Source organism: Bemisia tabaci, chromosome 2 (genome assembly GCF_918797505.1).
Source record: "Bemisia tabaci chromosome 2, PGI_BMITA_v3".
NCBI classification, from domain to species: domain Eukaryota; kingdom Metazoa; phylum Arthropoda; class Insecta; order Hemiptera; family Aleyrodidae; genus Bemisia; species Bemisia tabaci.
In genome coordinates, this window is record NC_092794.1 from 53,563,617 (window position 1) to 53,589,884 (window position 26,268).

At 35.9% G+C, this 26,268-nt stretch overlaps 4 protein-coding genes across 5 annotated transcripts in view; 3 read left to right on the plus strand and 1 right to left on the minus strand.

The window, feature by feature from the left end:
• Positions 1 to 7,546, plus strand: part of bib (MIP channel family protein big brain) — a 56,428-nt gene extending 48,882 nt beyond the window's left edge. The window contains exons 5-7 of the mRNA XM_019052583.2: positions 280 to 385; positions 2,235 to 2,372; positions 3,650 to 7,546. Coding sequence (XP_018908128.1) covers positions 280 to 385; positions 2,235 to 2,372; positions 3,650 to 4,341 — 936 coding nt within the window. The 3' untranslated portion in view covers positions 4,342 to 7,546. The remainder of the gene's footprint in view (positions 1 to 279; positions 386 to 2,234; positions 2,373 to 3,649) is intronic.
• Positions 1 to 26,268, plus strand: part of dor (vacuolar protein sorting-associated protein 18 dor) — a 133,832-nt gene that overhangs the window by 59,662 nt on the left and 47,902 nt on the right. The gene's annotated exons all lie outside the window — the stretch shown is intronic.
• On the minus strand, positions 7,691 to 11,095 carry LOC109037825 (large ribosomal subunit protein mL63). Its single transcript, XM_019052674.2, has 3 exons — positions 10,875 to 11,095; positions 9,488 to 9,599; positions 7,691 to 7,937 (listed from the first exon to the last, which is right to left on the minus strand). The coding sequence occupies exons 1-3, from the start codon at positions 10,952 to 10,954 to the stop codon at positions 7,785 to 7,787; spliced, it is 345 nt and encodes a 114-aa protein (XP_018908219.2). The 5' UTR covers positions 10,955 to 11,095; the 3' UTR covers positions 7,691 to 7,784.
• Dd (CTD nuclear envelope phosphatase 1-like protein dullard) lies at positions 12,117 to 25,312 on the plus strand. 2 transcript variants are annotated; one of them, XM_019050119.2, is made up of 6 exons: positions 12,117 to 12,429; positions 16,165 to 16,231; positions 17,059 to 17,249; positions 18,611 to 18,839; positions 19,785 to 19,942; positions 20,882 to 25,312. In XM_019050119.2, exons 1-5 carry the CDS (start codon positions 12,331 to 12,333, stop codon positions 19,928 to 19,930), a joined length of 732 nt encoding a protein of 243 aa, XP_018905664.1. In that variant the 5' UTR covers positions 12,117 to 12,330; the 3' UTR covers positions 19,931 to 19,942; positions 20,882 to 25,312. The 2 variants fall into 2 exon arrangements, with proteins under 2 accessions (XP_018905664.1, XP_018905744.1); XM_019050199.2 differs by having other exon boundaries at positions 12,117 to 12,420.

A 26,268-nucleotide genomic window follows, 5' to 3' on the forward strand; every position in this document is an offset into this window, starting at 1 on the left:
GAAGTGCGAGAACATAATTTCCTTTAAAAAAGGCTGAAGATTAAAAGCCTTAACTTGATTGAATTTACTTTTGATGCTTGTGTAGCAAAATAATGATAATAATAATAATGAAAATTAAGCGATTAAAAAAAATACTTGATTGTATTTGGCACAATAACTTGGCTGAGAAACTACAGAGATTCGACTTCGAAAAGGGTTAATTATTACCTAGTAACCATAGTTTAGTGGCATAGCTAATTATTTATACTTGGGTACTAAATTAATGTACCTTGGTTTCAGGTTAATTGGTGCGGTCCAATCAGCGGTGGGATTTTAGCTGCGTTTATATTCGAACATATTTTCAATTCAAACAGGCAAAAGAACTCTAACACAAACATGGATGAAGGTAAGTTGTCCCAAAAAAAATAGCTCATTATATAAACCGCATTTTACGTGAAATGTCTATGAGAAATTTTTCAGCATGGTGCTAAAATTCGCGCCTCGTCTAGTCTACCGTGCTATAATGAACACTCCGCATGAGCCATCAAGCGTTGTCAAACCTTCGACAAATCACGGATTTTCAGGAAAATTTGTGAATATTTCTCCTCCGATTTTTCACCGGATCGCGTTCGTAATTTGATCTAAAAAGTCTGAAAATTTCAAGGATAAATAAGTATTCATAACATTCTTCAAAAATAAAATATTTTCAAAGAAGAAATTTGACAAAATTCGAATGCTTTTACGGCGTATTTACTTAGCACGACGCACAGTGGATCGAATCAAAAAGACAATAAGAGAGGTCAGACAAAATTTCGAAACTTTAAAAGCTTATAACTTCGTTCCCTGGTAAAAATTGGCAGTAGAATCTGTGTTCAAAAATACTATAGACCTAAAGCCGGCTGTAAGATTTCCAATAGCTTCTGTAGCCGGCTGTACAGTTCTTTATAGCCTTTTATAGCCGATGGCGATTAAGCAACAGCCAGACGATAAAGCGTATGCTAAACGTTACTAATTACGAATGCTAGGACTTAGTGAGTTTTTGGACTACCGCTCTCTTTTTGGGCCGTAGTATCTTGATTTATTTTGCGAGGAAAGCTCCGTACTTTTGAAGGATGCCTGTCATTCTTAATATGTTGGAGCGCCTTCAATTTCTTATGATACTGTGCAATACCTCTGGTGTGAAATAGTTGCTTCAGACGCCGTGGCACGCTGCGGCGCGGCGGGCGGGCAGAGAGCGCGAAACGCGCATTGGTGCCTACAAACCTAACAGGGATACTTCACGCATTGCGCAATGCGTGAAGTATCCCTGTTAGGTTTGTAGGCGCCAGTGCGTCGCCGCGCAATGCGTGAAGTATCCCTGTTAGGTTTGGTGGCGCCAGTACGTCGCCTCTCCACTTTGTGTTAGGCTCTAATATTAAATCTCGCGGAGTCAGCGTTTTTCAACTCATGATTTTGAAATGTTTGCACACACTGTATTGATCATCTCATTTTAATAGATGAAAAAACAATATGATGAAAGGAAAATTATAATGTGTGTTTTGTAAATATTAAGATAGTTCCGTATCAAACTTAGTGATTTCCAAAGCACACGAATTTCTACACAATTTCTTATAGCCTTTTATCCAATGGCGATGAAGTGTAAAGCCCGGCGATAGGAACTATAGCCCGACTGTATACTTTTTTATAGCTTCGTATAGCCCGGCCGTATGATTTTCTCCGCTTTCTACAGCCAGCTATATGATTTTCAATAGCCTTCTTTAGTTGGCTATAAGAGCTCCTATGGTATTTTGAAACGCAGCTCTTATCGCCAATTTTTACCAGGGTTTACAAAAAATTTTGAGGTTCTGAAAGTGGTTTCATTGGTTTCCTCGTAAAATTATCGTTGATAAACAGCCCTTTAAATTTAAAATGTGACGAAATGAAGATCAAAATTTGCGGTTCTAGTCCAAAATTTCAAGTCCGACCTTTCTAATTGATTCAATCCACTGGGCGGCGGTAGTGGTCCAATGGTCCATTACATTTGGAACCATGTTTTTTGGTTTCTTGAGTTAGAACTAACGTATGTATCGAACAGTTCAGGAATTTTCTGTCACTTGGTGATTCTCTCAGAGGAGAAAAAGGACCTACACTAGTGGAATGAAGTGATGATAAAATAAAAGAGGAATTAACTATGTACTGACATTTCGATTGCTCGTTAGTAAACATAATTATTGTTTTAATATTAAAATTAATTTCGTTCGTTCTGTTCTCCACAGATTCGTCCAGTATACACTCTGATGAAGATACGTACGATGATCTTGACAAACAACGATCCACCTACAACACTTTGCGAGCGATACAAAGTGGAACAGATTTGTATCGCACTATGGCGGCTCATCCAACTTCACCTAATGGTGCGTATTTTTGTCCTAGAACAATTGTTTAGTCAAAGTTTCGCTTGAAAATTCAAATTGGTGATTTTTGGAATTCAAGAGGCAGCCAAACTCTTTTCAAACACCTAGACAGCGGCATCGATGCGGGTCGACTTGCTAGTCCTTGCGAGTGTCTTGGGAAAACACTTTTCTCCCCAAAATTTGGGACACTCCCCCCCCCCTTCCACGGACGCGCTCTGATAACCGTTTGTGAGGAAAAGAACATCTGTCTGAGGAGGCTGAAAATACATCTGAGCTAAGCGTCAGTTGGGTGGAGTAAAAAAATCGAATTTTCTGATTTCGACGAGAAAGTAACGCCTCCTTTCGAGGGTTTTGGTTCGTTGTCGTGATAGGAGAGCGTGTAGAAGAAAATGCAAAAGTCTTACCTATTAAAATCCCGGGTACATGATTACACTCAGTATGTTAATTTCACGGCATGAGAAGATCATACTTTCATTAGCTCATTCGATGTGGCAACACTCACTACAAAATACTACGCGTAGTACAACGATGAAGAATCCTTGGTCTCTCATTGGTCCGTTCTTTCGCGGACGGTTCATTGATGAATGGTTTGGCGCATGCGCAGTACGCGAATCGAGCACGCATGTGGGTAAAATTTGGTTTGTTGGTAAACACAGTAATAACAACGTGTAGTGGAAGGTGAGGTGATTCATTCTTTTCTTGATTCATTCTACGCAAATTATTTTTAGTGATTTAAAGTAATAATGTGTGAAATCAAGAATGTTAAGATTGATATATCTTCATTAAATTTTAGCAAACATCTGAAGGACAGAATTTGTCGGTATGTTTAATGGTTACTCTCTCAAATGTGAGGCTCAGATAAGTGAAAGATGTTGGTCATAGGTGAAATTTTTTCACTCATAAGACAGCAGAGACGTTATATTTTTTGATGAAACATTTTTCACGAAGAGGCGGGGAATTGCACTTAAGTGTGCTGTTTTCTGAACAGCTAATTTTATGAGAGGAACTAATAATTTAATTTAGATCAGGAAATTGCAGTTTTCAGGAATCAGACCCATTATTTCCAAATTTGGGAGCATTCAATTATTCTCTTAGAATCTTGTACCTTTGAGAACATGAAAATCAGAAAAAAATCAATGAGCCTTAGGTAAGTGTTTTCCAAAGCCACACATACTGCCCTTGGATGAGTCTTAAATCAGACATTCCTTTTTTAAAATAATTGCCATTAGGGATTAGTCAAATCATCACGAAGTACTTAATGAAATTTCTCTTTACAGGTGTCATCCATGGATACTGCCCGAGTCTCAACTCTGCTAGTCTCTACTCGGCGCCTTCTAAGATTGATCGTGTTGAATCGCTGTACGCAGGTACTAAGTCTCTTTACACCAAGTCGCCTGTGTTAACTCGTGCCAATCTCCACCGTTCACAATCAGTCTACACGAAATCCTCGAACTCTCAACCTATGGCTCCCATGGCTTCAGTTAACATGCGGGAGAGTCCTCCACGACCAGGGCCACTGATTCCTGCGCAGTCTCTCTATCCAATGAGGCTCAACACCATTTCCGCACCATCTCCTTCAAATAGTAGTGTTTCCAATCAAAATCAACAGAATCAGCAACGGCTCGGAATGGAGAATGTTTACGGTGTGAGGTCAGCGATAATGAATGCTACTGGTGTTTATGGCAAACAGGCCAATAGCCACCAGGACTCTGGTTACAGCAATGGTAACGGCAATAATCCAAGCAAGCATTCAAAACGGGATGACTACGGTTACACCCATCATATTAGCAGTAACCAGAAAGGTACAAGTTGTAATGCGGGAATGAAACAGTGTAATAGCTACCATACTGGTATGACACAAGGGTCCAGAAGTGAACACAGCGCGTTACAAATGCAGCAAAATCTAGGAATCCCAACAGTAGGACCGCCACCACCGTATCCCCAGAGTCAACCAGGTTTACAGTACTAATGATGTATCCCTACTCTAGTTCAATTTTAATAAGATATGAAATGAAACAAAAATCTCATCAACTATTTTCAGAGGAAAATAGCATGTTTTTCATTTTTAGTTGAACCACTGTTGATGCTATTCAAAGTAGTTAAGCTCCTTTTTCAGTAAGAAGTAATTTCTCTGGAAACTTGATGACCAAATTATTACTTTCACTGATACCTTTTGTTCCTTCTTTCTTTGTTATTTCTTTCTATTTCTTTCTTTTTTTTTTTTTACTCCATTTATTTTCTATCTCTTCAAATGGTAATCTCCATGTGCCCCTCTCGAGAAAAGATCTTTAATGGGGTACTTCAAAAAAGGTAAAACTACTTAAAGAAGACATTTTTAATAATTAAGTTACCCCCTCAACGAGCTGGACGGATGTACCTATCTTAGTATACCGACAACGAAGCTGTATTTGGTGTACAAATAAGGGGACTAGTGTCGTTATGCCTCTGAAGCATTCCAAGATTAAAACCACCATTACCTGCTGACACCTGATGTCAACGCTTTGAAAGAAGAAGCAAAGTTGATACAATTCCTTTGTATAAAATTTTATTACCCAGGCTCCTATATACTGCATTTATCTAAGCCTTAAGAATCGAACTGTAAAATTTTTGTTAAGTACATTTTTTATAAGTGTGTTTGTATTATATGTAAAAATACTATGTAAATTAGTGTATAATTCTATCGGACGGAGAAAATAAGCTTTTGGTCGTGGTAAAAAAACATTTCTGAACATTCTAATGCGAGTTTCTCGTGGATGAACCTTGTTGGACAGTCAACGAAACAGCTTGCAGATTAGAAGTATGCATTCTTAAAAACTTCCACTCACCGTCTACGTGTACAATATGTCTACGTATCAATTTGCAGTTGTATATGTCCCAGTCCACTATCAGTCCTCTTCAACTTCACGATGTTTTTCAACTTGTGAACCCAGTTTTAGAATAGGATTTGAAAACATCCTCGCTTTTAACCCAGAGGAACAATAACATATGTGCAGCATCCTGCAGGTCTCCTATCTTTTTTGCCTTGACTACCGGTAATGCAATGAAAAATACATTTTTCAGCTTAAAGGTGCTTGTTTCACAAAGTTTACAATTCATATAGCTGACAAATGCCAGAAAATCTACAAAGCCTTATTTTTATTTTTAGTTTTTTCACTGGCGTTTCATTGATATAGAAATTATGGATATGTATTTTTCTTGCACTTGCCTTGCAAAGGTGCTTTCAAAGGCCCAAAAATTAATTGACTGCCATTTTTATCATGTAAGACTTGTTTTTGTAGGTCTATTTGTATTTTATTTTATATCAATTAATAAAATGTTCATTTTCTTCCTTAAAAGATAGATATTTTTTTTCATTTTACCTTTTCATGTGATCAATGCTTTTACCTAACTAATGACTAGGGGACAAACACGACAAAAAATTGGATTTAAAAATTTCATATGGTCTGACAAAATTGCATTAAGTAAAACTTTTTTTAGGAAGTTTTGCGTAAAAAAGTATGGATGGCTGACTGGCTTTTGCAACTCAGCATTTTTGCCTGATGATGAAATTTTCCCTTGGGCGAGAGAAAATGTCCAAGATTATGGCAAAATGCTTGATTTCACAGCAAAATAGAGGAAGTGCTTTGAAACTACTGTAAAACTTTTTCTAAAGGGATGAGAAAAAAGAGGTCTTCAGAAATTGCCTTGCAACAGAAAATATGCTAACATTCAACTTGGATTGTGCAGTTGAGCATAATCTTCACCCCTGACTAACTTAGTGATAAGAACAACCAAAAGTTTATTGGACTTTCTAGATTTCAAGATCATTGGAGAATCAGGAAATGGATTGAGCTACATACAATTAAATCGGCGAGAATGAAAACACACCAACTTGGAAAAATGAAAATGTTCAAGAGACACATAAAACTACGCAATATGTGAAGAAGTTCGTCTAATAAAAAAGCTTCCTAGTGTTACGGGACAATTGCTTTGTGAAACTTTAAAGGCCCAAGTTAACAAAGAGGCACCATCTTCAATGGCTTTTAGGAGAATTGGGCATCGTTAATGGCATTCCTAAGTCTCCGAGTTGATGTGTTTTCATTCTCAGATTCAATAGGGCAGCATTCAGCAGGAGAGGACCAAGGGTCATAGACTTGAAATAGAAAAAATAGACTCAAAGTTTTAAGCCTTCATGATTGTCGAAGCAAAAACCAAACTTCAAGTCAAATTTTGTCGGCTAAAGGTTTTCTAGAAACTCGAAATCTCTAACAGGATAAAACTTATTAATAACAAATTCGGATGTGCAAATGATTCCAAGACCTAGCTTCAGACAATACAAATTGTATACGTATACGTCCTAGGGAAAAGTGATCAGGGAGAGTCTCACAGCATATTAATGTATCACTGAGGGAGTTAATTCATCACCAATTTTGACAAAGTATTTAAAGAATTAAAGTTCCCCACTACCTACACATTTTAAGGAACAAAAATGAAAAAATGTCAAGACAAACAGTCAGAATTTGATAATTATGATTGAAATTGACATTGAGTGACCCAATGAGGTGTTGCATTTAAGAGAGCAGTCCCAAGACATTCTCAAGGCAACCCCCTTAACAGTCTTAATGGCCCATTAATGGCTACGCCCATGCAAATGGATGGAGTTTTAAAAAGTAAAACTGCTCCAAAATATTGTTGAGCATGTCTAACAGTCCAGAACCCACTCTCAACTATGCTATATGCAGTCAGTACCACACATTTTTGAATTTCCCCATCTGTGGACACATTCTTCATTTTTAGCAACCATAGAGTTTGCTCAGAGAAAGATGTAGGAAAACCGAACTTAAATATATAAATAATCTTGTAAACTGTCTCCGATCTTTTACACAGGTGATTTTAATTAGAGTAAGGCGTTCTGTTTTTGTATAACAACGAAAAAATTCTTTAAAATAACCAAAATCATGGGTGAGAAGGACTGGTAAGATTTTACAAAAGCGCTTAGATATTTAGGGTTTCCTTACGTCTACGTCTGAGGCAAACCTGATTGCTGACAATGAAGAAAAAATTCCAGCAGACACAGCAAATTTGAAAATGAGATGTGGACAGCTTAAATTGTCTTGAAGTAAGGTAACTTTGGACATACTTGATGTGCTCATAGCAATTTGACAATCTAAAAAGTCTATTTATTTATGTATACATATTCTGTTGGAAAGACTATTTATGTTGATTTTTGAATTTTAGCAGAACCTGACACTTGTGAGATTTCATTTTTTCAAATTTCAGTTCACAACACTGATTGGCTTATTTGTCTTCGTTCAATAAAGTAGACGACACAATTTGAGTTCATGACTTGTGTAAAATTTATTCAAAATCAAAGCCTTTTTTACTAACCGAAATCTGTACAAATAAAAGTTAAATAACGAAACACTTTTTCACTTAGATGCAATCCCATCTTTCCCCATGTCTCAAATGTTCCAGATGCTCTGATAATCTCTCTGGCTGTGAAAACTTATTCATCTTGTATGTTCTAAGGTCCCTTGTTGCCTTTGTACAGTATTCCAACGCTGCCCTGTGAGCTTTAGATTCTTCCTGTAACAGAGAGGAGTAATTTTCTGAAGAAAAACTGGGAAAAAATCTACCATTGAACAATTTCTGGTTAATTTCATGTTGTATGACTGAAGAGTCACAAAAGTATGTATGAGGAAACCCTTCAGATTAAAAGAGGAAAGCTTCCCCACATGGAAAGTCTTCCAAATGATTTACTATATTTGATCTGGATGGATAGGTAATTAAAATAAAAATCATTTTACTTCGCCCCAAAGAGGAGTTAACTCCAACTGATTTGACCTAATAAGCCTGGAAACTTGTCCTGAAAATGTATTTAATTTAACAAATGAAACTATACAAATTACAAATTAAGTGGTGCTTCAGTGAAAACATAAAACGTAAGTTCCAAATTTCAAAACAGGACATACATCGGTAATGGGTCAGTTGCGCTGGTCACAGAATCAGGTTTTGTACTTTATTCTTGCAGGTCAACTAAAAATAAGAAGATCTGTCCAAACAACAACTTTTTACGTTGAATATTGACCGAGATACCCGCCTTGAAAAACTCAATTAATGATGTCGTCTACCGCGGTAGTACATACCATATTATGCACCACTGCTATAGATGACGTCTAAAACCCCGACTTTTCAAAAGACGATATCCCGGTCGATATTCAACGTAGAAAGTTGCTGTTTGGACAGATCATATTTTTAGTTAATCTGCAAGAATAAAGCATCAAAACACGATTTGTTACCAGCGCAACTGGCCCATTAACTTACTTCCATTCAAAAGTGCCGATGGGACTGCATTTTACAATTAGGAAGTATCATTTCAGACTCATCCATAAAGACACCTATACGTAGAGAGAAACCAATTGCACTTATGCTGTTTCTAGCATGAGCCAGTGTAATCCAAGTGAAAAAGGCAGGGAAGAGGGAAATGGTCTTTAACTCGTCTTTAATTGTAAAATTTGATCTTTTGCCATTCGATTTTGGTCAATTAATGTAGAGGCATTTTTCAAGATTTGTTGGGTTCTTGTACTAACCTTCCCTTGAGTAAATTTGCCTTTTTTTTAAATCGATTGGTGCCCCCTTCAAGATTCAATAGAAACAGCAACTAGGCTAGTTTTGAATATTTATCAGGACCTTAATCAGTGTACCCTTGGAATGTGGATGGATTAAATTGCCAGATTAGATTATTACCATGTTCTATGTATGCAAAATTAGAACAGAAAATTTTAAGACACAACAATCAGAATACATGTTTTTATAATTTCACCATTAATGTAGGTAAACTCATTAAAGCTCTTACAGAAATTTGATGATTAAGTTAAAAACATGTTCACCAACAGATGTTTTCCCATTTAATGCTGTTCTTTGGAATTGACAATTATCCAATAAAAATTATATTGTTTTGAACTTTTTGATTCTAATTTCTTTGATTAAGTAATTGAGAATTTGAATCATCGGATGATTGATTGATGAAATATTCGACCATCCCAAGATGTTCTGAAAGGCATAAGCTTCATTCTGACTTATCACTCAATGATAGGTTGCTGGCAAAATTATGAACAAGATGACAGATAGCTTACCTTGGTGAGATAAGAATGGCGCAGGTAGAACATATTTCGTTCTTCAATTTCTAGCTCTCGACCTAACTGGGCGACTTCAAGAGCAGTGGGTGGTACGATGATCTTGTGCTTCCTTCAACAGAAGAAATATTTGTCTCAATTATCAAAATGGTTCACTTTTATTAATTCTTTTGTGGGTAGTCATTAGAATTTACTGTGGCGTAAGCAGAATAGATTACTTAATACACTTGTTTGTAACTCTGGGCTGAGATAAAAGAGAAACTGCAATCCTCACACATTCCCATCTGTTTAATCAAGTGTGAGGTGTTAATTATAACTGGATGTGGGCACATCAGTTTTCAGTAGCCCATTATAGATGATTTCTCTAAAATTTGCTTCTTAAATGCAAATTGTAAAAGACATTTTCCGTAGAATTTTGAATGGCTCCAATATTTAAGTTTTTCACATTTGTTAGGCTTAGGGTCATGCTACAATGCACAGATTCTTAAAACATTCTACAGCAAAAAAGTAACAGCAACTGATTGAGAAAGTTAAAGTAGACAACTGCCAAATTGTCCGACACCAGTTGTTTCAACCTCAAATTAATTCCTTCTAATAACTTAGGAGAAATAAATACATACAGAGCACCAAGAAAGGCGCCAGCTAAATTTGGATATCATTTGGTAAGTACAGAGTTCACTAAGACTTCCTGGGCACAATGAGCTGTTAAAATAATAAGACTTACTAGTGCTCATTTGGAAAAAAAGTAGGGCTAAAACATGACTTTTTAAGCCCTCCTAGAGCCCATGCCAAATAAGTTTATGTACTTTCAGACTGCGACACAAGATTGTCAGAGGTCGGATTAGCATCCAATGCAAGAATCAAAAGGGCGGATCTTCCGTCACAGTCTAACAGTGAGTAAACTTATTTGGCGTGAATTGTGCACACATTTGCTAGTAAAGCCGTGGGACTGTTGCTATTAGTGTGGGGATGCTGCGCCGCAAGCTCTGATTATTCGGAGGAATTTGATCAGTGTTCCCGTTTGGCATACTTTGAGACACCGCATGTATTAACATCTTGCGTCCCATTGTGGGTCTCCTGTAAAATAGTGTACTTAATGATAAGCCTGCCAAGATTTTAAAAATTTAACCCTGTCCCAAATGGAAAATTCCTTAATACACAGTCAAGAAGACACTGAATTTGATTCTTTTCGTCTCTCTTATCTCCATTACTGAATGTCTTTGTGTTCCATACGTAGTCCTTCCCATCTAAACAATTGATTTGTAAGCATACCCAAACAGACAATCATGAGAACATAAATGATAAACTGGTAATCTAGAATGATGAAAGAGGTAGATTGATAACGTTCGTAAAACTTTAGATGATAACTGGTTAAAATTTATCATACCCGTGGTACAGGTGACCATGTGGCAATCTATGTCTCTTGTATTTCTTTGCCTCCAAGAACAAAAAGTTCGTTAGCCTCATGTTGGATGAGCAATGCGATGTGTCAGAACTTGAGATTAAAGGAAAAATTAAAAACGGATTGATCAATTTTCCATATCAAGAGGGTGTTTGGGTGGCTGGAGAGAGGTTAATTACTTACTATACTATAGAGTTAGTTAGATCGTTGGTTAGAGCTAGAGCTCCCCTCTGTGTGGCACAGCACACGGAGCGCTAACTCTGATTGGCTGACGGTTCCCGGCAATTTTCAAGTATATTTTTACAAAATGAAATTTCTTATTGCTGAAAAGTGAAATTTCATTTTTCAATTCCAACCAAGGAGTTGCGTATGCACTATGCATCCAAGAATTCGAGAAGAAACTTCAAAATGAAGATTTCACTGCTTATATGCGTTTCGTGGCATATTATTTGGGGTAAATTGCAGCAATTTTAACGGAGTCAATTCGAATTCATTTTCAAACTTTTAGTAAAATGTTGTATCTCTGTAAGGAAAATAAATATCCGGCATGGTGATTTTTTATTCAATTATTTTTTCGGGTAGTCGGGTACTTAGAGAAAACGAAGATGAATTTACATTTTGGATGTTGGAAACTTTAAAAGTGTATCTTCAAGAATTTTCTGAAAAAATGAATGGATCTTCAACCTCAATTTTTTCATTACTCGTGAGAAATCGCTATGAATATTTTCAAAGTGAGGGAGGGGATATCCAATAATGCAGTTTCTCACGCGCGATGAACAAAATCTGAGAGGTAAAACTCATGAGTAAACCAGTCATCCCTAAAATTCTCCTCCTCACTCATTCTCTTCAGAATAGTTTCTAAAATTAATAGTTGAAGTTCGAAAAATTGATACGAAAAACAAAAAAAAATCCATATTACGAACTGCAACTGCAAGGGCTTCAACTTCAAATTACGGAAAATCAGCGCGAACCGTCAGCCAATAAGAGACGACTTTTTTAATCGAGGGGGCACCAAGCGGCCCATGAGCCATGACTCAAAGACGGCTCTTGTTTCCTCTATGATGTTCACGTTGCGACTTTCCGAAACGCTCACCGGTCAGTCTAGGGGGTATTGTCACCGCACGGCGGCGCGCACCGCGCAGTCTCACTCCCGGTCATTCTGTCTCTCTTCCTCCAACAAGAGCAAGATACAAAGAACATTCCCTATCTCATTCTCATAATCTCCCTCCCCTGCCCCTCCTCTGTTGTCTGTCACCCCCCAAGTTCCGTGAAAAACGTCATGGCCGCATCCGATCTCGCTAGTGATGTATTTACTTTTTAAGCTTCATTTTTTACCGTCTTTTGAATAAAGAACGACAACTTTATCATAAATGATTGTTAAGTGCTCTAGTTATTTTAGTGTTACTCGTCACTTCAAATATCCGAGATCCAGCCGTCATCAATGCTGAAACAACTGCAAATGGGCCTTCGTGCGTTCCTTCTACTAGCATCTAGAGTTTGGAGCTGCATCAGTTTCCTTTTGAAAAAACAGGTTAGATCTGTAAGTAACGTTTATTCTTAAGCCAATTCAGCCATGTTTTGCTTTGAAAATTGTATGGCTAATGTTTATTTTCAAAACTAACATGCAGTCAAACGGATGACACGGATCATCTTTTCTGCACTGCTCAGTTCAACTAACAGTTTTAACTCATCATCACTTTTATGACCACAGCCGCTATCTACTTGTTAATAACTAAGGACTCATATTTATATCATCTCAACTGAAGCGTGCCTTACTGATCTAGAAAACTCTCAGTGCCTCAGAGCTAGGTTAGGTCTGTATTTGGTACTGTAGTGTCAGATCTAACTGAATAAAATCAGCACTGACAATTCAGATAGAGAAGACAGTGTGATTATGCTGCATGTAATGGAAAGTTATGCCTGATAGTCAATAATGAATTCCCTCACCTGAGAATCAGATTCAATATTGAACTGCCTGAGAAGCGTTAAGTATGTGCTGTTGAGGTTAGGTTTTCAAACAGTCCTTACCCTGAACTTCGACTGGCAATTCACATTATTTAATGACCCTATGTAATTGCTGGTCTACTTAGATGACTTCAGCTTGTGACTTTTCAGAAGTTTACACCAAATTACCCTTAATTAACCATTTTTAGCTGGTATCTTGCATTCAGATTAGAACGGAAAGCACTTCAGCTATTAGTTCCGAATTAGAACTTGACCTATGAGGAAGAATGGTATTTTAATCTAACTGTGTCAGTAGCCTTGTATACTAACATGGAGGCTAAACTTATTAACCGCTTTCTCCTTTAGCCTTAAGCGCAGCTAAAAGTGCTGGATCTCCTGAACCATGGCAAAAGTTGGGCAAATCTCCAGCCATAAGGCAATTTAAATAGCCGCAACCTTTTTCGTTTCGCTCATTCTTTTGCAGCAGTTGGGCAGTTACATAATTGTACTCAGAGGCGAAAACATTGGATGATGAGCTTCAGCTTGTGTCCTGAAACCTCTTTACCCCTGACAAGCTTTCTCAGTCAAAGATTTAACTTCAAAGTGGTATTCAAAGTCTCGAAACTTCCAGGGCCCATGGCGGCAATTCTTAATTTTTACTGCAAGCCATCTGAGGTCATTAGTTACTGAATCTAGAGGCAGCAAACTGTTGTCAGCCCAGGGCGGCAAAATTAGCCCAGTCCAGATAACATCGTTTTAAAGGAAATACTAAAGTAAATTCTTAAGTTCGGGGTGTCTTATATCAGGTAGCAACAGTTGACCTGTCTCCCGGAGCCTGGAGAGTTCAAAACTAGGAATCATTTCTCCTTTTTACGTTTTCATTTTTTCTTAACCAACCTCAGTTGAAGGCACGAGAGTTGTACAGAGAATCGACTGCGAAGAATCAATTGAAAAGATTCTGAGACTGCTGAGAATATATTTTTTTCTTTTTTCTAGGGGGGGAGGGGGCTGTTTAAGAAGCTGTACATTTTGCATTTTCCATTCTACCTACAGTGTGTAAAAAAATGAGAGCAAGAAAAATGTTGCAGTAATTTTAACCAATGCAGAAACTAAGAAAAAATCGTATTATTACCTATTAAGAACAAGTTGGTTTTGCTGAAGAGTCTTATACATACCTGGTATTGTCAATACATTGCGAATGCAAATATTTAAATAAAATTTGCTTCCAATAGTTAATGTCAATAGATAGTCAACATGATTTCGAGGAATCTTGGAAGCTTGAATGCCAATGTTCTTTTCAAGTGAAGGTTGAACTGCAACTTGCTTATCTCTAGGTTAATAAACTGTACCCAAATGTGATATTGTTTCAATGAGTCTTTTTCAAGAAATCTCCGAGAATGACTTGAAAAAGGAATCTGTTTCTGAAGGCCGTTAACCAGAAAAATGTTTAGAATATTTAAAATGGGTTGAATTCTACCTCATAATGTATCTGAATTATCCAACTCTTTTCTTCTATTTTGCATGGATCTACTAATGAGAAAAAAATTTCTTTTTAGTTGTATTGTTCTTGAATCATGGCTCTTTAGCGGGCAAATTTTATCCCCCATTCTCTGAATTCAAAGTCTTGCTAAGCTCTAAGGTGAGATTTTATAAATGCCCTCAGGGAGAAGTGGACATTTTTCCTAATTTTCAACTGCTTTGACTGCAGTTATGGAAGAAAAACTGAACGCTCTTCTTGATGGAAGTGAGCCAAGTACTCTTGTTCTTCAAGGGGGATGTTGTCAAACTATTTACTCTGGACATTCATACTTTCCTCTTTCTTAACCCTTCTTTTGAGTACTTCATGAGGCACTAAACCTAGTCCTCAAAAAAGTTCTTTGCTATTCATCCCTCCATTTAAGTTCTTATTTTTCCCACCTGTTTAGTTCCTAGTATGGAGGAATTTGGCAACTGAGCTTATAATCCTCTTGGCATCCAGGCCAAGTGCTAGGTTTCGGCCAAGGGTATTGTGATCTTTCTTGTAACATTCCTCTCTAGCATTTTTTACAATTACAAGGATTGTTTTGTTCCCTTCGATTATTTGATTTTAAGCAAAACATATAAATACTAATAGATCTGAAAGATTTCTCCTTTAATTTATCTCTACAAGTACGCAATTACTGAATCTCACTTTGTGTTGTACTTATATGGAATTTCAAGATCTTCTCAAATTGAGAGATGCGGACAAAATGATTGTAACCATTCAAAGGAAAAGTAATCTCTGTTTTGTTGCCAAATAGCACTTGGAAATAAGCTCTTTTCTCTTTTTAAAATATCCATATTTTGCATGACACAACAGAGCAACCTTGGATCTGAGAAGAAAAACTTATAAAAAAATTTTAACTTTGTATCACTACTTGGATAAATATTTTTAATTATTTTTTTGCCCCATACATGCATAAAAATATCCTATAAAATTGGAGTCTTAGCAATTTGAAGTTAACATCTCAGCAAAAACTTTTTAAGTAACAGTTACTGCAGGTTTGAAGATGCCCTATTTGGGGCTTGAAATTTTAGGTTCGAATGTAATCGGTAATTATTTAATAAACTGTATCCATCGTTCAGAATCCCAGAGAAAATTCTTTCTTCAAAACTCAAATTATTTTTCGATCCTTCTCGACAAAAATTTTGTCTGAAAAATTTGTTGTGCAGTAAGAAGCTTTTTTTTGTCAATGCTCTCAATTGTACACCCAACTGTCAAGTGTTCATGTAATTTTTGCATGGTAACTTAGGAGAGTCGGGAGGGAAGGCAAGGAGAATCATTTCACTTGAAGTGAGGCTGTCCTATGTAATATGAAAAAATGTCAGATGGACCAAGTCAGTAAGTAAGAAGTCAGGAAAAAAAAACTTGACAGTCCAGTATAAAATTGCTCAGTTTTCATTTTCTAATTGCAGGAGCTTTTTTAGTCTGACAATGAGTTCAAAACTTATATATAAAGTAAAACATCAAGTAAGATAGGTAAATGCAGAAAAATTATTCCGTTGGAATATTATTCACCATGTTCAGAAAGTGAATGTAAATGTTTCAAGTTAAAAAAAAAAGAAAGAAAAAAAAATAAAATAAAAAAAAGATAAAAGTACAGCTTATCTTTTGAGATGATATAGGTTTTAGACCAGAAACAAGTATTTCCAGGCAAAGGTAATTGACTGTGATTGACTTGATGGTTACATTTAGTCATCCATCTGCCTCCCAAAATTTAACTTGCTCTATCCATCTACCGTTTTTTTCTACTGTCCTTCATAATTCATACTATTAAATTGGAATTTTTGTTAATAAACTTTTTTTTTTTAGTTTCAGCACCATCAACCAGTTAGATATGAAATATATCCACTTTCTCCGCTTTCAAGACACCGGCTGAGTGAGTAGTTTTCCCTTGGCATTTTTACCTAAAATAATAAATATATACACTTTTCCTCGTTTTTGACCTGCGAAAGACAAGAATTTGTCTGTCAATTAGGCTCAGTTCATATTACTTAGTTTGGTTTTTTTCCTTTCTTAATGCTCCTCATGACCCATGATTGTAGGGGTGCCAAAATACCTGATCTCGCAACCCATGGATTGCTGTAAAAGTGACGCAAATCATAGGCAATGCATATTTCTAACTGTTGTAAATGCAGTATGGCTCCTCATTTTTTGGCATGTTTGATGCCAAAATGCTTGTGAACAGGGTGTCTACAAGTGTGGAGTTTCCGGAAAGTCCGGAAATACTACGGATTTTTCAAGTGCGGTCTGGAAGTACTGAAAAAGTGCGGAAATTTCGCAAGAAGGTTCCAGAATTTTTTTCATTTTTTTTGCATTTTTGTCCAACTTGGAAAAAATTTGAACTTTCGCAATTTTTCAAATTTTGTCAATTGGAGGTACTGAAAAAGTACTGAATTTTTCTGTTGAGGAGGTACTGAATTTTTAGGGAATGTACCAAAAAAGTACTGTAAAAGTACTGATCTTTAGCCAGCCCAGTTTTTTAGACACCCTGGTAAAACATTCTTTTCAGCAGTAGCCCTAACTTCTCAATGTTCAGGTTCTCAGCATTAAGTTTCTCTTTTGGGGACGCTCACACTAGCACATCAGATGTTTGTGCAGAATAGATTTGATTCATAGGATTTCTGAGGGCTTATGTAATTACTTTCCTTATGATCCCATCCATTATGTCCAATTGAATATCTTCTTGTTTCTTGTTTATACCAGGTCTTGTGAAAAGGAAAGTACTGGTGCTAGATCTAGATGAAACATTGATTCACTCCTACCATGATGGAGTCGTGCGGACAACTGTCAAACCTGTTATTCCTCCTGACTTCGTTCTCAAAGTTGTAATAGACACTCATCCGGTTCGATTTTTTGTTCATAAGCGACCTCATGTGGATTTTTTCCTAGACATTGTAAGTTAAATCGTAGAGTGTTGACCCTGTCTTCTCTTCTTTTAGAAATACTTTTCAAAAGATGTCTGAGAAAACATTATCAGCGGCAAGCAGCCTTGATAGAAAGAAGTTGTAGTTTGTAAAAAACTAATCCCATTGAGGCTGTTTCAAGATTCAGGTATTGTCATGAAAATGAGTGTTTCCTCCTAAAATTTTAGTGAGAAACGTTATTCTGAGCTTTAAATGCTCAAAACTGAATTTTTTACTGGAAGAAAGATGCCTGAGCTGAATAAACATTAATTTTCTGGTTGGTAGGGTAATTATTCCCCCATAATGATTGATTGATTGATTTTTCTGTCAAATAGGTACTTTAAAAATCATGAAATTAATGGAAACGAAGCGCTGTAATTTTGAAAATATTTTAAAATCTTGCATTTCCTTGTTTGTACGTTTTAGAAAGTATCTTTGAAATGTACCAAAATGAATTTTTAAGTTCATGAAAGCATATCTATCCGCCTGCAAACTACCTGTTTCCTACTTAATGCCTCAGAGAGAATGAAATCTGCTGCGGAATTAGGATACGGCGATTTTTAAAAAATTGATATACAACCTTCCTACCCAAAAATTTTTTTTTTTTACTTAATATCTTTGATGCATGTAACCTCCAAGTTTTAGGCCATTGAGAGCACATTCTGTATCCATGTTCTTTGCTTTCATATAGAAACAGTCCACTTGCTTTCCGATGAACCAAGGGGGGGGGGGGGGGTGTAACTTCCACCAGTATTAGTTTTGTAGAAAAGTTTTTAGTACAATTTATTACAACCAAACATCAAGTCGATCGAGGCATATCCAGCTCTTGCTCTATCTTTTTTCTCCTGCCAGCTCAGAAGAACATGGTAAACTGGCTGCATTTCAACCATGGGATTATTGTAATCCCTTCATCAGTTGGCAGTGAAAATGTGAAAGGGCACAGAGAAAAGAATACCCTAATCGACCCGAAAGTGGGTAGCTGTGTATGAACAGCAAAAAAAGCAATGGTCACCTTATCAAAAAAGTAGGCTCTCTCAGGAGGAAAACTAAGAATCTCATGCACTTCTGCTGCGGACTGATTATTGAAATTGATAGACAAAGAAGACAAACAGGAACTAAAGTGATCCTATTGGTGGAAGCGGGTGGTTGCAATGGACAGAGGAGGTAAGCAATAGACAAACTAACGGCAACCCACAAGAGACCCCATAGTTAGTTCATCATTTTCCCCCTTAGTCTATAACAACCACCTGTTTTAACCAATAGGATCGCTCCATGTTCCTCATGTCTTCTTTGTCTATTGCTTGGTCCATCGTTCAATAATGAGTAGTAATTGTCTCTTTTTCTGTATCCAGGTTTCTCAGTGGTATGAATTAGTTGTATTCACAGCTAGTATGGAAATTTATGGTGCTGCAGTTGCGGATATATTAGATAATAATCGAGGAATTTTACGGAAACGATTCTATCGACAACACTGCACACCTGAGTCAGGGTGTTATACCAAAGACCTTTCTGCCATTTGCAGTGACCTATCTAGTATATTTATTCTTGACAATTCTCCTGGAGCTTACCGATCTCATCCAGGTGAGCAACTTTGTATTTATTCACAATTGGTAATTAAGCTAATGCTAAATTTAATTTAACTTTTAATTAGGACTAATTAATTTCAAAAGAAAAACCAGTTGGAATTCAGCCTTGAAGAAGGGGCTGGGGAGCCCGGAAACGCATCAACGATTTTATTTTATTTGTGTGAGTTTTTTTGTTCCGGCTTTCTTTATATCAATATTCATTGTCAAAGCGGCAATTCAAATCAGGATTCTAAGTCGAGGACGGTAGGTGCAATGTCCGTCTTAATAGGGGATCAGAATATGCAGGAATGCATTACAACAGCGTAATTCCGCAATCACATATCTCGTTTGTGGTGTCTGAAAATATCCACCTCTATGTTATTTTTTTAAAGGAGAACAAATTGACACCATTCTATTAAGTTTTCGCAGAATTTTCTTTGCACAGAGAAGAAAAATCACAGTAATTTTAGAGTAGTTTTTTGTTTAAAAAATAAAGTATGTCAGGAAGTCTGCAACATCGCTAACTGAGTTATGTAATTGCCGATTTACATAGTCAATAAGCCCTTTTTTGCAAAAGCAGTGTGAGCTGTGAATTTTTTGGTAAAAGCAGTCGAGTTTTTTTTTCTTCTTTTTTCTCTGCTGCTTTTTGGAAAGGCCACTCAGCTACTACATTTACTTTTGGAGGAATAAAATTGGAAATGATTTTGCGCATCGGTAAAATGCATCACTTCATGTGAACTTAGTCCTTTAGCACCGTGTTGTGCTCTTTGAATGGTACCAAGGCCTTTTGCAGAAAGGGCATTTTATAGGAAAGCTTGCTAATATTTGTAAAAGTGAAAAAATTCCCATACCCCTGCGTCTTAATTTATTTGATACCGTAGACATTCTTCTTAAATAACCTAGATGTCAAAACAGATTGTTCAGTTCTAACATCATTTCATTTTTTTCTATCCTTTTCTAGAGAATGCCATTCCTATCAGATCATGGACTCAAGACCCTAGTGATACTGCATTGTTAAGTCTTTTACCTGTCTTAGATGCCCTAAGGTTTACCCAAGATGTTCGCTCTGTGCTCAGCAGAAATTTGCACCTTCACCGATCATGGTAGCAATTTTCAATTGTAAGTACAGATTTTGTTTTTTCTGAATTCCTTGAATGTGTGCCTCATTTTGTTGTACCAATCATAATGATGGATCAGCAGGAAGTTCAACTAACACACATTCATTATTTGGAGACGGTTGAAAATTTAAGAATTTTCACAGTGGCAAAAACAAATCATGTTGGAGGTGCAAAGCTATGTCCTACGTAAAAAAATGTATTATGCCCATTTCTATTAAAATTCAATGTGCAAAGAATTTCAATCACATTCTTCAAAGATTTTTAAAGTTAAGATGATTTCAGTGATGTTGATAAGATCGGCAAATGCAGTCACAGTTTTTGTCCTAGCTGCAGGAAAACATCTTCAGGTATATTCTACATGACATTTTTTTCCCCCCACCCATGACTAGAAAGGGGTGAAGGGGTATCATCAACAGTGGCCAAGTGCTGAAGAGTTGAGTTCGAGTTATTCACACTTTTATTTCTGACAATAGCTGTTACACATAAAAATAAAGCTAAATATCTTCAGGGTTGCCACAGTCTGGGAATACTGGAAAAACCGGTAAATTACAGGGAAATGTCTGGAGAAATGATGAAAGTGTCAGGAAAATTTTTTCAAATAACCTTTATGTGCCGCCTAGAATGGGTTTGATGTTTTAGACAGGAAATTTTGCATGAAAACTATTTAAAATTACATATTTTTAACCATCCTGCATGGCTTCTACTGTCAGGAAATTTTTCCTTCAGTATGTGAGGAAAATCAGGAAATTTTATTCTCTAAATTCTATGGTAATCCTGTATCTTTCAGACATTGTACGCACCACTTTAGTGGTGGTTGTTCCTAGATCAGATCCTTCAAGTTAATACTTTTGACTTAATTGCCGCCTAGCAGGGACACTGAATTTTCATCACGAATAACGTTTCCCCTAGTTCTAATTTCAATTTTCTGCTATGTTTACAGTTGTCATACAGATGACTTTGGCACAGCATCGCGGACATACGTTCACAAATACTCAAATCTTTTTACCACATAGTTTATCCTATTCTCATTGAAGCTCTGTAATATTTGGACTATTTGAATACTATCTATAAGCTGTTCCACTTTATATGCCCCCTCCCCTCCATTGTTTCTTTGTAATTTTTTCACCTGTTTTTGTAGTATCAGCTAAGTTCGTGCAAAAGCACTCTATGCTCTGTCACAATGTAGTTGTCCCCAAGAAAATAATGTTAATTTTTTTTATCTTGTCTTAAGCACAAAGTTTGAACATGTACATTTAATAGACCATCTTCAAATCTAGAGAGATCGCAGTCGAAAGAACACTGCATGTAAAACCAGGGAATTCAGTGTTGGCTAAATATCATAATTCGACTTGATGTTCTTTACAACCCACCTAGAGAGATAAGCTTCAAAATTTGAATTTACTAAGTGCCAGTTTTAAGGAGAGCAGAACTAAAAATTGAATTTTCCAGCTTTTTTACACATATTATTTTACTTGAAATGTTGGTGATAAAGGAAATACCCTCTTTCCTTACCACACCCCTGTGGGGAAGATACAACTGTCGTATCAACTGCGTCAGAACAAAAGGCCTGACCTAGCAGCAGTGCCACATTGTCTGAGCAAAGATGTTTAAACATGCCATAAAATTCACTCTTCAGCGCCATGTAACTTGTAAGTGGCACACAGAAAGTTCGATTTCGAAAGTGCATCGTGTTTAGGAAGTTGTAAAAAACATCAAATGAAATACTTATCCACAAATATTTTGTGTCGAATCAATTTTATCGGCTACGAATCTCTTGGTTTTACTTGAAGAGTTCATTTATGCTCCTGTTCTTTATGAAGTGTGAAAATTTCAAATTCTTTTCTCCAATGTTACATGAAGGATTTAAACATATTTTTCTCTCCTCTGCACAGAAGTTTAGACTCTGATTTTTTTCGTGAGTCTGCAATATCTGCCTATCTTTTTTTCTTTTTTCTCCTCCTTTTATATTTCATTGTTTTCGTGTTGAAGTCAAAACTAATATATCAAATGAAATTTTCTTTTTGCTGACAACATTAACTTTTTCTTTCTCAAAGGAAAAATTAAACGTTTTGTATACATTAAGAAACTGGAAAATTCTCTAATAAAATATTTCCGAACTCCTAAATATTTGACTGTTTCTGATACCTCTTAATATCGGTTTTAACTATTAGCAGTGTGGGAAAATTGTGATTTTCCCAAGTAACATTTACATTCTAAGTAGATTTTGACATTGGAAGTGAGCAAACAGACGAAACATTGTTCCTAATAGCTCTTTAGGTGAGCGTTGTTCTATCTCAGTTCAGAAACCAAGGAATTAACTTTTCCTCCAAAATATGAATTTCCTTAAGTTTTACCTTGAAACTTACTCCCCATATCCTGTCGCTTAGTAGTATCCATTAATTGTCATCCTTGTAACCATATCATGTTAAATAATTTGTGAGGAGAGGAATTTTTCAGTTGTCCACGCCTTCAAAGGGGTTTTTTTTATTTTATTTTATTTTTTTTATTTTTTTAAAGTGATAAATTTTGGACATGAACAATGAAATTATTCCTGAATATGTTCTAAAAGAAAGAAAATGCATGCAGATCATTGTATTATCACAGCGACACCAAGAATTTTTACTTTGAGACAGCTTGATCTGAAATGCCAAATGCTATCAAGTGATGAGAAATCAGTCATAGAAATTTTCATTTCATGATGGTGAAAATTGTCCAATCTTAAGCAAGTAAACTGAAGAAAAGTATTTCATCTTTTCGATAGTTGAAAGGGTCATACCTTAGTCAGTCAAAATACTTGAAGACACAGAAAATAGATGATCGTTTGGGAAATTATCATGTTTCTGCTGCTCTAAAAGCAGCATAGTTGCATCTAAAATCAAGAAGTGTTTCTATTCATCCCTTTGGGCATTACCATTTTGATACTGAAATCGCAAATCCTTCCAATTCAACATCTCGGGGTAATAGGGACTACCCAACCTATGTGAGACGATTTATTTTGCGAAAAAAATTTCTCTCCGATCCTTGAAGAGCTCTGATTGACAAAACTGCAGTTTTAAAAAAAATCCCAACAATACTTCCAATCTAAAATGATTGTATTTTTCTAAGACTTAAGATTTATTCGTTTTGACTTACAAAATTCAGATACTAAGCTCCTAGATCCTAGTAATAGTACATAAGAAGAGATATGTTCAGGGCTACACAAAGCTCTTTTCACAAAACTTTGCTTCATATTGCTCTCCGGTTTTGATTTCTTTTTTATGCTTGTCATGATAAAAGAATAGATGATTTTCCACTTTAAAAATCCGCCAGACCATCTGTCTGATGTTGCAGTTTTTGTTATTTTGATTTAATGGAAGATGTGGAAATTAATGCACACGAAGCTTATAATTTATTGATCACTGTAAAAATCTTTATGATACAAATGATTTATCAGTCTAAGTCAATAAACTGCAGCTCAGCAATTATTTGTAACAAATAGCAACAATAAGTAAACGGGAGGTCAGAGATGCCCTTCTTCAATGTCATAAAAACTTACAAATTTGTCTTGAATTAAGCAGGTATGTGTTAAAAGATCCTCGGGTCACAGGGGAACTTTTCAATAAGAATACATGTCATCTCTTCTAATATAAATGGTTATAAATCTAACTTTCAAATATTAGTCCACTGCATTTGTGGTGATTCGCAAATCTCTAGTGATGTCTTAAGTTGATTAGAAGGCTTGACATGAATGTATAAGGTTGTCTCAAACACGGACAGACATAAGTCAAGAAGTTTATATTTTGTTTTGCTCTTACTTTCGTAGCTGTTACCAGCCATGAAAAGTGTCCATTATTCCTTCAATTGATGATTTCATGATGATTTATTAAACTTAAGTTAAGTGCTCGATTTTTTCCCCCTAAATGATATTTTTAAAGAAAGCCTCTTAAATTAAGAGTCGTTCATACAGAAAGATCCTTGTGTTATGGCGTGTGTATTTCTTTTATTTATTGATACACTACATTAATGTAGCAAATGCCGCCTGTGATGAATGTAAAAGAATTTTTTCAAGGTCCCAAGTTTTCATAATTCGCATAAATGAATGAAAAAAAAAACAAAAATTTGAGAGCCATTCTCTCATAATACAAATTATGGGATAATTACCCTCCTCAACTTATCACCTGCATCTCATCATTTTAGCACTTCCTCTTCCTCTAGAGTATGCTAGCAGAAATTTGATTGATTCTATCATGTGACTATCTGTAATTTATGGATAATGTATTCATTGAGCTATTTATTTCAATTCTCTGATAGGCTAAGTTATTTTGTTCTTTATTACCCTGGTTCAAAATTTCAACAAGAAAAAAAGGTGGATAGACAAACAGCTTCAACTGGAGTCTGTCAAACTGCATTAAATGCCTTATTTTCTCCAATGTTTTTTTTCTTCTTTTCAACAGAAAACCGTGCAACACTATGTTTGGCAATTCTGTAAGAATACTTTCTGTAGCAGAAGTTTACATGCATTTTCAAGGCATTCTGTTTTTGAGTCTATGATGGAAAAAAGAAAATTAGGCAATATGAAATGCTGTTAGGTCGATTTCAGTTGGAGCTGTCCAGTCATACATCATCATTTTTGTGGTAAAGGCGGTCCTAACTTAACTAACTTTAGTTTTTTGAAGTTTGTTTAATCAAAAACTGTTTGGGTTTTCAATGGAAAAGAAAAATCAAGATCTATGATTGGAGAATGTTTGCTGTGTAAATGAGCCTCGAATATTTGAAATTAGGCAATGCTCAGAATTTAATTCTGATTTATAACGCTGTGAAATTTCTCTTGACTAAACGGTGTCATTCTCTTAGACAAAATATCATTGACCAAGTCTTTGCACCCGTTTTAGGCGAAGATTAAATATTTTAGAAGTTCTGCGCCAACAACAATGTTAATGAGCGAAGCTAAAGTTAGGTTCCTGTGCGGATCACTTGTTTCTTTTAGGTTCATCTGGACCTCATAATGACTGATAATTGTCACTCATCAGTCTGGTTAGCTAACAATATCGGTAGCAAAAAGGATTGTTAATTTCCTTGTTAACTAATGGAAGCTTCTAAAATGGAATCTCTGAAATGTTTATCTTCAGATTTAGATGGATGAAAACCATGTAATTTTAGACATAATTTATCAGGGCTGACGTCAACACCTCATGAGAATTCCTTTTGTGTTCCACTGTCCAGTCCTAAATATTTTAACTATTAATATTTAAATGTGTTGAAACAACACTGTTGTTTTTGTAAATTTTGTAAATATTGTGCAAAGTATTGTTTTTATTACGTCTTTTAGGTTCAAAAAATGAAAATGTAGATTACCAAGATAAGAAAAAATAAAAAGTGCTTAAAATACAAATATTCTTTTTTTTTGGTTGTGTCCTCAGATTCGTATCAGCCTGAAGTGGAAAAATTATGATGATGGCCGTTTTATAGTTTTGGTAGTCAACATAACGCTGCAGAGAGGCATCAGCCACAAGAGAAAGAAAGGAGAATCCATTGATTGTGGAACAAGGAGAGTAGTGAGGAAAGAGAAGAGTTGTCTCTTGTGACTAGAAACTAAAAGGCATGAATGAAAAATGGGCACCATCTTCGATTATTTTTTCTTTGATTAACGGAATCAGTGAGATGAAAAAACACCAACCCTGAAAAATAAAAATGTTCAGGAGACAAAAAACTGAGCAGTAGAAGCAGAAGCCATAATCAGATGAAGCTTTAAGCGCTGCTGCTTTGAGCACTTTTGATTACAATTTTGAAATCTTTTGTTACTCGTAAACAACTTGTTTTATGCAATTAGCAATCTCAGACAATATGCGTACTGCCGAGGCACTTTGCAAGCCGCAAGTGATGAATTGAGAAATGATGAAACAGGTTTTACCTTGAAGTTTGGTGTGATATCCTCAGTTTGAATGACATGTTGTTAAGCAGGTTACTAGTTGCAGTCATTCAGAAATTTTCAGTTATTAAGAGTTCATGAAACGTGACACTAGAATTTAGAGTAAAAGCACAATTTAAACTTTAAAAAAAAAGGTAAACTTGGATTATGAGTATTCATTTTTTTAGTTGTAAAAAGAATAAAACACGTCATTAAAATTTAAACCCCAATAAAAATTTATTTGTTTTCACACGTAGAAGTTCTTACCGACAACTTGAAACTGAAAGATATGGATTTGACGAAAAAAGTTAGGACAGGAGAGGCTGCAACTCATCACTCGTTTTTCGGTGGACCAGTATTTAAGAAGTGTGATTGCTCAACTTCAAAAACCCAGTGTTACACCAACTGGTGCTCCTGCTCTAAAGCCAAATTGAAGTGCA